The 17096-nt window shown below is 41.8% G+C and overlaps 1 protein-coding gene across 2 annotated transcripts in view; it reads right to left on the reverse strand.

Moving 5' to 3' along the window:
- Nucleotides 1–17096, reverse strand: part of kdm5a (lysine (K)-specific demethylase 5A) — a 159114-nt gene that overhangs the window by 116500 nt on the left and 25518 nt on the right. Inside the window, exons 3-4 of one of the 2 annotated variants that reach the window (XM_039760665.1) lie at nt 1458–1580; nt 1192–1362 (exon numbers count right to left, since the gene is read on the reverse strand). The exons of the other annotated variant lie outside the window; for it this stretch is intronic. Of the exons in view, the coding sequence (XP_039616599.1) occupies nt 1192–1362; nt 1458–1580 (294 nt within the window). The remainder of the gene's footprint in view (nt 1–1191; nt 1363–1457; nt 1581–17096) is intronic. 2 annotated transcript variants of the gene reach the window in all.

Consider the following 17096-nt stretch of genomic DNA (forward strand, 5'->3'; position numbering starts at 1 on the left):
TACTGTCTGCCATCAATCAGGGAGCACCCCTGTAAAATGACAATAACATGGCTGGGCGATATGAAAAAAATGATTGTGGTTAATTTTTTCCCATATCAGTCAATACCAATATATATAATGATATAAATAAAATTATTATTTATGCCAAGCTTAAATGATCTCTATACTGTATCTTTTCCTTTGCGTATATTAAAACTGTTTTAAATCGCTTGGAAACAAACCCACACATAAATGGACAAAAAACTTTCTGCATATATTGTCAGTATAAATTCAAGCAGCTTTCAAATGTAAATGAAGAACATAAACAAAATTGATATATTCACTCAATTGTGGTTTGCTTATGTTCCAAGGCAAAAAAAAGAAATGCAGAACCAATCCCCATTAGCGCAGTGTTTGCTTGGGTCTGGGATTATAAAGTCTTGCATTGTGCAACACAACAGAATTTGCAATGCACTCTGCTTCTTGTCAGACTTTAAACAGACAAACTATCTACTGTATAAGAAATTGTATTATCTTGGTTCTCCATAAAACCATGAAATTAACAATTTGACAAAATTATACAAAGAAACCTAGGCAGATAACAAATAAAAATTGTATTTTGGGTGGATTATTCCTTTAAGTTTGACTATTAATTGATTTCTTGTTTAAACTGCAGGCAACTGGCATGACTTGAATAAGAGAGCAAGTTATATTAGGAGCATTTAGCTTCATTCAGTGGAAAACTACAATTTGCATTAACGACAAATGACAAATGTGCATCTGTCACCATCAAAGACTTGATTAGGGTTGATGTTCCCTTTCCCTTCCCCTCTCCCGCTCCCTCTCCACTCTCTCTCTTGTGAACTCCCAACATTGGGAACTGTCTACTCCACAGTGAAGGGAGGTCTCTCATAGAAATGGGTAAAAATGGCAAGTTAGCCCATGATGCAGTTTTTCCAGGTGAATTGGTTCTCTCTCAGTCACATCTGTTCATGGCATTGGATACATCATTCAAACAGAATAAAAAAGCAAAAAAATTGTATGTGCAGTAAACATGCTTCACTGTTCTGCTAATGTTCACCTCTCTTAATGCTGTTTAATATCTGACTCAATCAGAATTAAAGAAGTCAAAGGAATGGGAATATTCCAACCCATTGAAGAAAACAAAATTAATATACTAAGTTGCAGAGTGCATTAGGTGTATGCCCTTACCGATAGTGTGGCTCCAGACTGGAATAGCTCATATGGATACAAAATCCGTTCAAAGTGAGAACGCAGAAGAGATCCTGTTCCTTTACCCTGTGGGTATCCCATTCTAGAAGCCAACTTGGACCATTTTTTTTCTTTGCACACTGTTTCAAATCCACCTTCACTAGACACAATCTGCAACACGACAAAATAGAAGAGCACGTTATATCCTTAAATCTTATGTCCAACTCAGTAATTTAGGATTCAAATCTAGAATAATTTCCTCTTACTTTACTGAGGAGGTACAGATCCAAGATCTTCCTTTCAACATGTGGTATTCTTAGTATACATCCCTGTAATTCCCAAAATTTGGCAATCTGATCCAAAAAATTTAGTTTAACTCGAGTCAGTGCCTAAAGGACAAAAAAATAGTACATTTCACAATTAGCTGCAACAGATTAAAAATTAAATAAATATAATTTTATCAAAATAGAAAATAATAAAAATAAAGGTACATAATCTACCACAGTTGATCATGTCTATTATACTGTATTGTTAGTGTATTCTATCTAGAGGCAAGCTGTACAATATTTCTTCGTTTCATCTCAAAAGTACCTCTTACAAGAACACACAAGGGTAATAAATGGAAAGAGAGAAAGGTTGAGAACATGTGCCGATAGCGTGTTGCCACACCCACCACACGAAACCATTGAAATGGGGCTAAAAAAATAATTACCAGCAAATTAATAAAGCCAGATGCAGCATTAACCAAAGTTCTCAAAAATGTGAATATCTACCATATGTGCAATAAAATGCGTTGAGTGGGTATATGTAATTTACATAAAAAGAAAACAATGCGTGCACATAAAAATTGAGTATATTCTTCAGATTTATAATATATAATACAAAAATTACAAAACACAAAATTGAATTCATATTTAATATCTAAGTACAATTATCAATCCAATTTCAAAAATCTCCTTTTGCCATGTCGTGGTCACTGAGAGATGAAGAATACAAAGAACATAAACCTATAGATGCATACCAATTACAATATTAAAACAATTTTGAGAAGAAAAGGCCATTCACCCAACAAAATTAGTGAATCTTATCTTTTAATTTCTTCAAAATAACACTGAATTACTTTTGAAAGTGCCTAAAGTATCACTCTCTAACACACTATTTGGCAATTTATCCCATGTGTTTAGGATTTTCTGTGTGAAGAAAATTTTTCTAACGCTTGCACTAAATGTATCTTTAAATATTTTGCTGAGAGAAATGGTCCTCACAGAAATACAAACATTTAACCCAGTATACCTAAACAACTGGAAATGGACTATGTACATGACTATACTGTAGACTGATGAGCAATCACTCCAAATGTGACGAAAGGCTTTAAGATACCGTAATATTTAAACAGAATATTCCAGGCCACCTTGACCACATAATCACAACTGGTCTTCAGAAGACACATTTGGATAATTAAAACTGTCACACCAAAGGCATGGTTATACATTATCACTCTGCCTATGCTAAAACATCAGTATCAAAATTACTGAACTTTAATCTAATTAAATTTGAACGTATGCCTGCAACTTTTGTTCAGTCAGTGTCTCTTGATTGCAAGCTACCTGCTTTCTTCACCTCTCCCTCCATACTGGCAGCAGCAGGTTGCTTCCTGCCTGATACCCAATTCTGCTGCAAAGATCACTGCTTTTCCTGCTACCCTAAACTGTGCAGATTAAATTTATCCCTCAACACACGCAAAATTAAATATATACCTATGACTTTTGTTCAGTTCTTATCACTTAATTGAACATATGCACATCCTTAATCTATTCCTCACCACCATTCACAGGATGTCCAGAGCATGCAGTAAATGATAATACCGACCACACCAGGCAATATCTTTTGTATAATAATGCAATCCTTTAGCAAAATAATGCACAACTTTTACAACTTTTTTTTTTCTTTGACGTAATCATCTGCTGTTGAGGAATACGCTTCTGTAATCCTCAACAGACAGCAAACAAGAACTCTAATGCATAACCCCAGTGACAAATAAATGTACTATGGAAAAGAAAGTGGGGAAAAAATATGAGTATTAAGGTAAAGGTGTATATGAAGAAAATGACTGATTTGGTGCATATTTTGCTTACTATATTAGCAATAGTAAATGAAAACACAGTATGTGGTAGTTTAGTTCATATAAAAGATACAGTACATGTTAGTTTATATTTGGCCAAAACAAGAATAATTACTCCAACCATTGTTAATATTCCAAATCAATGATGATTAAGTAACAGTGGGTACAGTGAAAAATCCATAAAAAAGAAATCAGAAACACAGAAAATACAAAGCATATATCTGGCATAAAATACAAGTTTCAGGAGCACTGCAAACCATGGTAGTCTTGAATGTGATCAGAAGGTGTTTGTACCAATGCTCACAGAAACTTAATAAAAAATGATTATATTAACTTTTTACAAAAATAGTATTTACTAAATTAAACAAAATAGAACGGAAAAAAAACGTTCTTCACTCATGGTAAAGATGAAGATTAGTGATGAATGAACAATGCCGAGTTTGGTTCCCCTGGAGTTCAGAGAAATCACGGATGTGTTTGCAAGTGTCACCGAGCTATGGGGACTAACTAAATGAACTAGATTTAACTGGATTATAATGGTGCAATCATCTTTAAAGTGTCCCTGAGGGTTAGGGAAACGACTGTAAACTATATTAGATTAATTATTGCAGCCAAAAATGCAACTGGAGCTGTACAGCATTATTGCCAACCACTGCACCTCCATGAGGTCAAAGAAGAATGAACACAGTCAGAGATGCGCAAACATATATTTCATCAAAACAAAGCGAAAATGCCGAAATCGTAGTCAACAGTCAGAAAAAATATGTAGGATGTTTTACGTTGTTTAAGAAACTATTGCTTTGTGTGCTTTTCACAAAACAGCCCGGAAGCAGCTTGCCACCCTACCCATTCCACAACCCCACCCCTGCTCTACCCCACAGTGGTAGGCGCACAGGGCAATGCACACAGCAACAGATGTTTTATGTTGGTTTATGTGAGAAACTACTGCTTTGTGTGCTTTGGAAAAATATTCAGCCCTGGGAGAAAAGGAAAAAAAAAACAGCCTTAAAAGAGTTAAAGGCACAAAATTTAATGTGGCAAGTCATGGCTAACTAAAGTCACTGGCTCATTCTATTTTTTGAAATCGTGCTGAAGGCTCCCCAAACTGTCTGTCCTGATGCTTTGAAATTTTTCTTCTATCAAAAAGATAAAAATGTCTTATAAATAGTAATCAATCTTTTGGTATTCCTATTATTTCATGGAGTCTCCTGTGTTTTGGTGTTCACATCAGGCTCTTTCAAGGTTTGTTTTGATCCTCCATGTGGCTAAATACGTATGCATGGGGCACATGTCTCCTTCTCTTATATTGAATTGGAACTTGTAGATCGACCTGCACAGGAGACATAACTCATTATTTATGCTGCATATGTTGCATAAAAATAACATTTGAGAACCTGCATTGTTTACTTATCTGTTAAGCTCTTTAAATTGAGTTCACCTACTATACACAATATTAATGTGCCTTTATGACTTTACATTTTATAGCATTTTTTATGGAAAATATAAAAAACTGGTATAAATACTGATGATACAGTAGTTCACTAGCTTGCCTTAGCACCTTTGATTTCCATGAAGTCTCCATATTCTGGTTATATCTGCATGAGTTTTTTCTGCTAACCCCAAGTTTCTCCCAATGTTCAAATCTGCAGTGTGTCAGCTAGTAGACTAGCAATAATAACTATGAGCGTAATCATCTGCTGCTTATAGTACCCACCACTGTGCAACACATGCCTCAGTGAGATCAAAGAAAAAAGCACATAGTGAGAGAGGCGCAATCATTGTAATCAGTTTGTAGTGCAAATGATATGCATTATATACCCGGGGGAAGTCCCATCCAATTTTGGCCGTTACAGCTCTGTGGGATGTTGCACTGGCCTTACAAAGCATTATGGGACCCTGAAAAAAAGTTCTCTAAAAAGGACCAAATTATCAGTAAATAATTTGATGAACAAGGACGATGGAGCAAATTTGCAGCGAATAATGCTTTGATGAAACTCGCTGATCAAAACTAATTAAGACAAAAATACTAGGTATATGGAAACATATTACAGATTTCTACCTTTACTATTTTGAAAGGTTTATCACTGAGGCAAGACTGAATGAACAGTTTTAACCTGAAGACACAAAGTTTAATGCAGGGTGGCTTAGTGGCTGCAAGGTTGCTAGTTCAATCCCAAATGACACAGAGTGTGACCCTGAGAACATCATTTAGCCTAAACCTTCCCACCCACCAGAAAGAGAGAAATGGCCATTGTATACACTTGTGTCAATAAAATGACTTGAAATTAAAACAAAAATGATTCTATATAAAGTACCATTGCTGATTTAATATAATTTTAAGATTTTAGGATTAAGAACCACCATCCTTAGCCTAAATCAATATCACCAGGTGATGCTTGCTCACATGTAAACGGACCGAATTGCAAACAAAGTTAGAGCGAGATGGACAGTAATTAATCAATTTACAGAAAAGGTTTGTCATCATGTATTTCCAAGTGACATATACAGTGTCCATGACATACAGCACAAAGATCTATGTAACAAAGTTTCCTGTTTATTATTTCCACTAATCAAATTAATTTATATGAACAACCAATGGCAATCTTGAAAAAATACAAATCATATATTGGGAACTGAACCACAAGTCTCAGCACAAAGCAGAAAATGATTGAATTGAATTTCCCCTTGGGATTAATAAAGTATCTATCTTTAAAAAAGTGCAGAATATGCTTATGATAGGTTTACGTACCCAAATTTGAATGTGGGCCTATAGAGATTTATGGAAATAAAATAATTTTATCACAAAACACTGTTTACTTCTGATTATAAAAATCTTTTACGAGACTAAGATAGAGACCAGTCTATCTTCAGTCGCTCTGTTGTACACTCCTTGCCTTGGTTGATCTTTACAGCTATAACCAGAAAATTTCAGCTATTCTAAAGACTCATTATGCAATGCTCAATAAATAACTGTTTTGTTCTGTAGACCTTTCTCTGGAAGTCTCTTCCTTGGATTCATAAGACTCTTTCAGTGTTAATATTCAAACCACTTGATAAATAGAGTAGACAATATAAGATACTGATCAGAAAACATGTATGTTTAGGTTCACATTCTTATTGATTCAACTTGTATGTACCAAAATCCTCCCATGCAAAAATAGGTTTATTTTATAGATTTAGGTGAGTTGAATACATTTCTGAAATTGGAATTTCTATACCACACCATTTTTGCGAGAAAAATATGCAAAGTTGGGTTAATTCATTCATTATCTTAACCATGTAATAGGTAAACAGACAGGAAAAGAGTACACATCCAGCCTTTATTAAAGAAGAGGGGGAAAAAAGCAATTTTCTCAGAATATAAAACAGGAAAACTAAAAATAACTAGTTGAGGAGCTTCACTCTTCCTACATAGAACTTGGGTTCAAAAATCTATTACTTACAAATGCATCTGGATTACTCTGGATTATTTTTATATATTTTAAGCCCTTATAAACTCAATGAAATGACATGAAATAACACCCTTTAGTCAAAAGTTTAAACTATGCTCCATGATAAGACAGAGCTGACAGTTCTTTCTCACAATTTAAAGAATGCAAATATATCTTCTCTTCAAAGGAGTGTCTGCATCAGGAGCAGAGAATTTCAGAGAGAGAGAGAGGCAAAAGAAAAGCAAACAATCAAAAATCAATCGTGTGCTTTTAAGTTTGCGAAGCACCGCAATAAAGCTGCATTTTTTAGAGGAGCGTCAGTATCTTCTAAGCAAACAGCCTCTGTGCTCACATCTCCTCCATCAGGCGCAGAGAATGTCAGAGAGGGTGAGAGAGAGGCAGAGACAAGCAAACAATCAAGCACCGCGCGGAAAGCATATTTTATAGCATTGAGGAGTTTTAGTTAATATGTAATACAAGTTCTGATTGGGTAGCTTCTAAGCCATCCGCCAATAGCGTCCCTTGTATGAAATCAACTGGGCAAACAAACTGAGGAAGCATGTACCATAAATTAAAAGACCCATTGTCCGCAGAAATCCACGAAACAGCGAAAAATCCGTGGTATATATTTAGATATGCTTACATTTAAAATCCGCGATAGAGTGAAGCCGCGAAAATCGAAGCACGATATAGCGAGGGATTACTGTACACTTGAAATAAAGCACACGTATTTATTTAATACTTGGGCTAAAATATTCACATATTATACACTTCAGTCATTATTAGTATAACATGGAAAAGTTTCTGCTTTAGGAATGTGTTTAGCATTTCTTCATTTCCTTTCATCCTTCACTTACCCAGATCTTTGTAGACATGGAACACACATGAAATTCATGTATTCCAAATAACGATATACTGTATTATTTACCCTATACAACTCCAGATCTCACACACAGATAAGGAGCCTTAGCTTGAGCTAGGAGAACTTTCTGCCCATAAGCTGTGCTCCATCAAGGCATGGGATGGGACAGCAGGCTGCTTATGCTGATTAATGCATTTACAAAACAAAAGACGCTGATGGAGGGGTGTGAAGGGATTTAAGGTGGGCCAAGATTGCAAGTTTTTTTTTAGGCTTTAGGAATTCTAGTATTAAAAGGGGGGCACACATTTTTACAGCACTGCTCCAGCTGAGGCAATAAGTACCCCTTCCAGTTGATAAGACAAAAAGGGCACAGTAGAGAAAAAATTGACAAAAGACTTCCTATTTTCTTCTAAATAAATTTACTTAAATTTTAGCTGTCCGGTGTTCATTTTGTAAACAGATGAACATTTCAAACACAAAGGCTATGAACGTCCTACAGAAGGCTGTCTGATATAGGTTTATTAAAGACATAGTGTAGCATTTTAACTACGCAGTAACCAGTCGGAACCATTTTAATCTACTATGATCAACAGTGCATTTAATATACAGGAAAAAGAGTTTTATAGGATAATGATGCCTGCTATTAAAATGAGATCCTCCCCCAATTTAAAGGGATGGCCATTACAGGCAAGGGATTTTTTTTTGTTGATAGAACTGTAAAATATATACAGTATACATACTATATATAATATATATTTTATACACTCAGCTAAAGGATTACTAGGAACACCTGTTCAATTTCTCATTAATGCAATTATCTAATCAACCAATCACATGGTAGTTGCTTCAATGCATTTAGGGGTGCGGTCCTGATCAAGACAATCTCCTGAACTCCAAACTAAATGTCAGAATGGGAAAGAAAGGTGATTTAAGCAATTTTGAGCGTAGCATGGTTGTTGGTGCCAGACGGGCCGGTCTGAGTATTTCACAATCTGCTCAGTTAACAAGTACAACGTTCTGGAATGGCCATCTCAGTCCCCAGACCTGAATATAACTGAAAATCTGTGGTGTGAGTTAAAGAGAGCTGTCCATGCTCGGAAGCCATCAAACCTGAATGAACTAGAGATGTTTTGTAAAGAGCAATGGTCCAAAATACCTTCAACCACAATCCAGACTCTCATTGGAACCTACAGGAAGCGTTTAGAGGCTGTAATTTCTGCAAAAGGCGGATCTACTAAATATTGATTTCATTTCTTTTTTGTGGTGCCCAAATTTATGCACCTGCCTGATTTTGTTTGAACAATTATTGCACACTTTCTGTAAATCCAATAAACTTCATTTCACTTCTCAAATATCACTGTGTGTGTCTCCCATATGATATATTTAACTGACATTTTTTATCGTAACAACCAACAATTTATACAGGAAAATAATGTCTATTAACAAGGATGCCCAAACTTTTGCATCCCACTGTATAAATATTACTATATATATATACACATACACACACAATTACTTGTCAACATGCTTAGATAACAGGAAGGGTTTTAAGGAAATACTGTTTAAAATAACCCTCCCAATTGGGGGAAGGCGGGAAATGGTTGGCAGTTTTCAGTTCTCTGATTTAAAATCCCACCAGGACCAGCCAATTTCCAAAGGAACAAAAACCAAACCCTTGGGTTGGCCAAGTTTTGAGGTCCTTCCGGTTCCCCCAAATTAAATAAAACTTGTTCGGCCAGGAGGGTATTTAACCCCTTATTAAAAGCTCAGGGTTTTGGGCGGGCTTTCGGGTTTGACTCTGTTGTTAAACAACTTTTTTGGGAAATGCCAAAATTCTGTCCCGAAACCTGAATTAACTGAAAATTGTGGGTGAGTGAGCTGTCCAAGGAACCTTTTCAACCGTGACTAGAGTGTTTTAGGCATTAAATACAAAACCCCAAAATCTCTGGCCCAAAGGGTTTTAGGGGATTCGGGCAAAACGGATCTCAATGTTTCTTTTTTTTGTAAAGGTACCCGCCGATTTTGGAACAATTAAAGAATTTCTGTAACAAAACTTCAGTTTCTTCCAAATTTCCCGTGGCCCTAGAATTTTGATTTGCTTTTCGTAACAAGCTCACAAATACGGGAAAATTGCACGGTGCAAACTTCTGCTCCACGAAAAACTTTTAAACCAAACCACCACTACATCCATTTTCAATAATGTTAATAATTTCCCTTAAAAATACTGCTTCTTAAGGGATAAAATAAACTTATTATTAATAATATAAACTCATATAATCTATACTTTTTTATATTAACATCTATATATACAGTCACATGGTGGTACGGAAGCGGTGACTTTAGCATACTGTTTTACATCCCCAGGGCGGCGGAGGCAGCTACTTTAGCCTGCAGTTAAATAACCGGGACCGCCTTTCCAAAGGAACACCATGTTGGCCCCAAGAATAGGGTCATTGGTTCCTGGCCCCAAGGTGGATGTCACTTCGGTTGCCCAGGGGGCGACTCATTTCCGCCCTCTGCTAAAGCCATGCCCTTTGCAGGCAAAATTTTTGGACCTGTTGTGCTAAAAACTGAAAGTCCAAATTTTGCGCGGAACCCGCTGCGGGTTCCCCGGTTCCCCCTGCTCAGTTTTACATGGCTGGCCGCGGTGTGCCCGGGAAGGGACCCACCTTGGAACCAGGGGGTATGCGGGCGGGGTTTAGGAGCTGGCAGTCGGGGAGATGGACCTGTCAGGAAAGGGGACCGTGCTTGGGAGGTGGGCCCCAGGCGTCCCTTTGGGGAAAACACCGGGGAGAGCTTTTTAAAGGAAAGGACCCTGGGACCAGGCCCGTAGGGGTGCCCCCATATATGGGCTGGGATTTAACCGGACCTGTCAGAGCAGGTATACCCTGAAGGTGGGTGTAACTACCATTGTTGCCCCGAATAGTGAACCGTGCCTTTTTCGTCGGTGGATTCGTAGAATCCTGGCCTAGACTGCAAGCTCTTTCAACCCAGACCCGGTTGAAAACCCCGAAAAGCTTTGGACTGAAGGATTAAGCCTCAAAACACCCTTGTAATCAACCTGCAAGGGGCGTCGTTGGATTCCAAAATGGGAAGGGGGAAATGGGGATTGTATACGTCAGCTCCCGGGAAAACATGGGAGGATTTTGTGGACAAGTACCGCTTTGTTCGCACTTTCAGTTCTCCGTTTTGTTCTCAAACAATGTTAAGCCATCAAATTTATCGGGTTCCGCTGTCAATAGCCCGGTTCATGCCGGGAACCCTTGGGTAAGTGGGCGGTTACAAGGATCCGGGTTGTATCCTCGCGGACTGGCGCAGTAACGGGTTTTGATTACCCCCATTCTGCTTTTGAGCCTTTGATGATAAGACTATCTAAGCCTTAAACCTCGCGAAATGCGGGGCCAAGAGAGGGCGAAGTATGGGACCGCGGGCATCGTCACACTGCGGACAGGGGATCCGCCCTTCATGACCCACCCCTCTATTGCCTTTCTTTGCACTTGGCTACTTCAGAGGACAGTGGAATGAGGACCGAGGTTATAAAGAATATGCGTGGTTGATACAGCAGCGCCGAGCCACGGGCGGGACTCCATAAATAATTTATTGCCGGGCTGAAGTTTTGGGGAAGGTGGGATTGTCTGCCGCGGACCCTGCCGGAGGTTTAAGTGCCCTCTATTTTCTGGCCATCACGCTCAAAACGATGGGCTAGCTGGGCGGGTTTAAATAGGAGTTCCCCGCATTCTGCCGGGTAATCGGCAAATCAGGAAGGATTGGGACCCTTCCCTTATTCCTTGCATTAGGGAATGGTGACCCTGACCCCTCGGGGTTTTTCTCGTCCTGTGGATTACCTGATCCTGAAGAGCATCCCGGCTAATAAAAAATAGAGGGAATTTGGGAATTTCAGGGGGCACAGCCTGGCCCCAGGCAGTTTCCTGGAATTTAAGAGCCCAATTCGAAATAAGATTTAAAACCTGATCACCCTAAAGTAGGAGGGGCCCTCACCAAATGCTGTGAGGTAGTCGCATGGGGTGGGAACTCTCCTGTTTTCCACCGGGGGAACCCCTCAAGCTCTAGGTTCTCCCTTTACACTCTGAAGACAAGGGCTTTGAATTTTGGGCGGGAAGGGCCCCTCACTTTTGGGAGTAAAAGCCAAGGGAAAGATTAAAGCGCAAAAGTTTCAGGCACAATCCAGGGCCCGCCTGGCCGTTGTGCTTCCGGTCACGGGGGACGAGCGCATGGATTTTCCTCTTCACCTCCTAAATAGCTCCCCTTGGTGGCCTACTTAAGGAGAGGAAGGTTGTCGAGCCTATTTTCAGCCCAATGGCACAACCAGCTGGTCGAATAATATTAAACCGTGAACCTGAGGGAGGTCCGTCCCCCTCCGAACCCTGTTCTCTTGGGGAATGCCCAAATTTCGGCCAGCTATCTCAGCCCGGGCAGGGTAAGCGTATCGTCGGTCCAAGGTTCGAAGCTAAGCCAGTGGACCTCTCGAGCCCGCCATATACTGACCTAAATGCGTCCTGGCCCTTACGGTGGCGAAGGAACTAATCGCGGAAGGGCCCTGTTTCATTCGGGTATACCCGGCGCCTTCGCTTTTACAGCGATTGGTTTTACAATGATTTCCGTCCCAAATTTGGGTTGTGTTTTCCTTCGGGGATTAGACGGGCCAGCAATTCCAGCACTGAAGAAAAGGGTACTGGCGGTTCCTCAGTCAAGGAAAACCTTGCTCTGCTCCGCATTTGTCCTCCATTGGGTTGCAGGCGCCGGCTTTGGCCTGGTGGACGGCTCGGCCCCAACGGTTTGGCTGCCTCTATGCGGCGGCACTGTTCACCTGGGGAGCAATACCAGGTCAACGTTCGGACTAGGAGGCGTGCCCCGTTTCTCGGGGGGGCCTTCTTGCGACTACCCTGTTGGGGGCTGTAGGCCACAGTGCCAGCTCAAGCCCATAATGGCCTGGCCCTCCATCCAGGCGGAGTCAATCGGTTGGGGTCCGCGGGGTTTTTGACCTCGTTTCCAAAGGCGGACCCTGGGACGAAAGATCCTACGGTGGGCTGGGGGCTATTCGGACCAAAGGTCACTTCAGCCCTACATTCCCCCCTTCTCCCCTTGTCCCCCGGGCGGTAGCCGACACGGGCGGGGGCTGGGCTACACGGGGGTTTGGGGTCCCGTTGTACCTGGGGAACGTTGACGGGAGAAAAAGGTTTCTGGAGGGGCTTCGGCGAAAAAGGGGCGTGGCCGGCTCTTTCTGGGTCACGGTTCTCTGGGAATTATCCCACCAGTGGGGGCCTTTCACAGGAGGCAACACATCTGGTTCTTGCCCAGAGCAAAATGGTCGTTGACGGGTTCCTTCTGCCGGTCCTCTCCGGTTCGGACCCAGCAGGGCCCACTTCCCCGGGTCTGAGGCTAATTTTGCACCCGTTCCAGGAAGAATGAGGGCTTGGACTCTGTTTTACACTCGTGCCAGAAGGGCTCATCTTTCAGCTCTAAAAGCAAACCCAGGGCCGCCTTTCAGGAAGGCATTTTTCTTGCCCTGGTCTTCGGTTCCAAACCCAAATATTAAATTCATTCGGCCGAAAGGGCGCAATTTCCGCCTCGGTATAAATCACTTTCCTTACAATTTATAACTACTCTTTTTAAAACAACTGTTTAAAAATTCTAAATTTATTCACAACGCATAATTTCACCAATTCACCCTCTTCCTTATTAAAACATATACCATGATATATATAATATATATAACAACATATATATATATATACATACATAATATATATATATACATACATATATATATATATACACATATATATATATATACACATATTATACACATATATATATATATATCACATATATATATATATATTATTACAATATATATATAAAATATATATATATATAAAATTATATATATAAATATATATATATTATATAAATATATAATAAAACATATATATATAATATATATATACACATATATATACATACACATTGATATATCAATATATATATGCCTATATATATATACACATATATTTTGCTATTATTACACTATATATGTTTTATATAATTTATTATGCAATAATAATAATAATAAATATATATACACATATATATTATATATAATACCTATATATATATATATATGTATATATATATGCACCATATATATAATGATTATGTATATATAATATACATAATAATATATATTATATATATTAATAAAATAATATGATGTATAACAACACATATGTATTATATGTATATTTATATAATATATATATATATATATACAAAATGATTATGTATGTATGTGTGTATATATATCACCTTATATATGTATTTTTGTATATATTATATGTATATATATGTATAAAAATATATATACATATATATATATATCACATATATATATATATACACATATTATATATATATATCACTTTAAATATATATATATACTTTATTATATATATTACAAAATATATATATATATATACACATATATATATATATATATACACACAATATATATATATATATATATATATATACACACACACATATATATATATATATATATATAGTGGAGGAAGTGGAGGAATTGGGAAGGACACGGGGGAAAGGATGGGAAGGATGCGTCAGGGCAAGATGGCGGAGGGAAGGGGCCTTTTTCCGGTCAATCCAGGCCTATGGTGCAGGCCGGTTTTTTTTTCTATGAGGAAGCAGGGGGAGAAAGTTAATCCCACCATTCCCTGGGGGTGAGTGGTTTCCCAGGTGCTGTCGAGATCAATCCAGCCTCTCTGGCGTCGTGCACGATCCCCATAGCCCAGGACCGTCAGGTGAGGCGGACTAACCGAGAGTCGTGAATCGAGAGGGCATCGGCATTGGCCTGAAGGGTGCCCGCCGATAAGTGACAGTGAACTTCTCGGCTGTAGGTCCAGGAACCACCTGGTGACCGCGGATTCGACTCTTTGTGTAGGGACATCCACTGGAAGTGAAAGCGTGATCAGCCCAAGCGGTCGCGACCAACGGTAATAGGGGGTGGGTCACTCCCCACTAATGGCCAAGGCCTCCCTCCCCCACTGCAGCGTACGGGTCTCCGGTCCACCCAGTTCCGGCTAAGGTACATCACAGGGTGCTTTCGACACCATCGGCCTTTGGCTCAACACGGCACGGGCCTGTGTCGGCGTCGGTCTGAAATAGCGGGGAGCCCATGGGGCGTCCGTAACACGGAGTGCCGCGTTAGGGCCTTCTTTGGTCACTGAGCAGCGTGTTCTCTTTGTCGGTCCACACCACGTATAGGGGCCCCCATCAGGTCAGTCAAGGGTGCTGCTTTTTTCGGAGAAGGAGGACAAACCGGCGGTAGTAACCAAAGCCCAAGAAAGCCTGCACCTGTTTTTTTGGTACGGGCGGGCCATTCTAAGATGTCTTTAACTTTGGAGCTCTGTGGCGCACCTGTCCTTGTCCCCGAGGTAGCCCTAAATGTTGGCCTCCTTTAATCCAAAAACACTTCCGGGGTTTTCTGGAGGCGGCTTTAGCCCAGTGTTAGGAGGACAGCTGGACCTGCAGTAGTGCTCCTCCAGGTGCGGAATAGTGACAACGTCATCCAGGTAAGCGGCGCTATGGACTGGTGAGGCTTCAGCACTCTATCTACCAGGCTTTGGGAAAGGGTCGCGGGGCCCGTGCAGCTGGGAGGACCTTGTCTGCCAGTGCCGTAGGGGTGCTAAAGGCCGTTTTCTCCTTTGCGGATGCCGTTAAGGAATTTGCCAATACCCTTTTGTCATGTCAAGGGTGTCAGATTCGAGCCGTCCACCCGGCTAAAGGAGACGTCAATGCGGGGCATGGGGTGGCATCGAACGGAGATCTGATTCAGGCGTCTAAAGTCATTACAGAACCTCCAGGAGGCCGTCTGGCGGAGCGGGACAATAGGGCTGGACCAGGGACTATGGCTCTCTTCAATTATGCCCATGTCCAACTCCGTTTCACCTCCAGTTGACCTCTCGCGTTTTGCCTCCGGAGTCGGTGAGCCTCTCCCGGCCGATTACCAGGCTCCGTGACTATATCGTGCTCAATCACCCGGGTCGGCGATGACTTCGCTCACTACCTCGGGGATGGCTGGGTGTTTGGGCTAACTCCTCCCCGCTGCTTGGGGTCAGCTCTTCGCGAGGTTAAGGGCAGTTGGTTTGCAAAAGGAAGTGACCCCCGGAGCTGGGGGCTCCTCTTTTCCCCAGGGCTTTAACGGGGTTGACATGATGATCCTCTCCTCCGGTCGGCAGTTGGGCTTTTTTCCCAATAGTCGGCGGGGTCCTTCTCCCTAACCTCGTAGGCCCTTGCCAGTGGCGGCAGCCGGTGGGAGGTCGGGGCGAGCACCATAATTTGGTCCCAGGGGAACTCCCTGAGGCCGGGTTGCGGTTGTAACACCGGACCTGCGCTGCTTGCGCTGATCCGTGCTCTTTTAGGAGGGGCCCTGATCTTTGTGGTCGGTCGGCGCCGGTTGCGCTCAGTCTCAAAATATTAGAGGAGAAAGCCTCGGCCTCCCAGCCTTCTTTTAGGATGTCGAGGGTTCCCGGGGTTGTCGCCGTATAGTAATTCAAAGGGAGAAGCCCGTGGGCCTGGGAAACCCCCGGTGGGCAAAAGCGAGGCCGGGAGGGCTGGTCCCAGTTCCTGCGTCGCCGACTCCTTCGAGCATCTGTAGCGTCTGATTGTGTTGACCAACCCGTCAGTTTGCGGGTGATAACTGGGGCTTTCAGGTGCTTTTTCTGCTAATTTGGCCACCTCGCGGCGTATCCGAGTGAAGGCTCCCTGGTCGTGAGGACCTCCTTAGGTATGCGCGGGGTGGCCTAAGTTAACCAGTTCCCCTGCGATGCTTTTAGTATTAGCGGGCGCGGGGAACCCCCTCTGGGTACGGGTGGCATAGTCCACCATGACTAGGATACTTGGCCACGGGTTGAGGCTCCCGGGGGCCCGCAAATCGACCCCTATCCTTTCAAAAGGGGTGTCCACGAGGGGGAAAAGGGACTAAAAGGACCCCAGTCCCTCCCAGGAATCTGGCGGGTCTGGCACTCGGACAGGATTGACAAAAACAGGACCTCCCCCTTTATCCCAGGCCAGTAAAAACGGGCTTAATCCTCTCCAGTGTTTTTTGGGTGGGCGCCTGGGAGGTGAGCATGTGCCAGCTCGCATATCTCCGCGGAAGATGCCGGAATTGCAACAACTTCGCACCTGGCCCTCATGGGTAGCCACTTTTGGTACAACAGATCATTCTCAAGGACAAAGAAGGGTTCCAGCGGTGTGGATCCGTCCGGGTGTTCGAGCTGTTAGGCAGAACCAAACGCATTCGAACAGCGCGGGAGTCATCATTCCCGCCTCCCTCTTAAAAGGAGGCGGCGTGGACGAAATTTATGGTCAGGCCGCCCGAGGAGGTCTTAGGGGCCTGGGCCGGGGGGAGTTCCTGGCTCTCCCCTTTTCGGCGGAATCTTCCCGGGGCAAG

This window comes from Polypterus senegalus, chromosome 8 (assembly GCF_016835505.1).
Source record: "Polypterus senegalus isolate Bchr_013 chromosome 8, ASM1683550v1, whole genome shotgun sequence".
NCBI lineage: Eukaryota > Metazoa > Chordata > Cladistia > Polypteriformes > Polypteridae > Polypterus > Polypterus senegalus.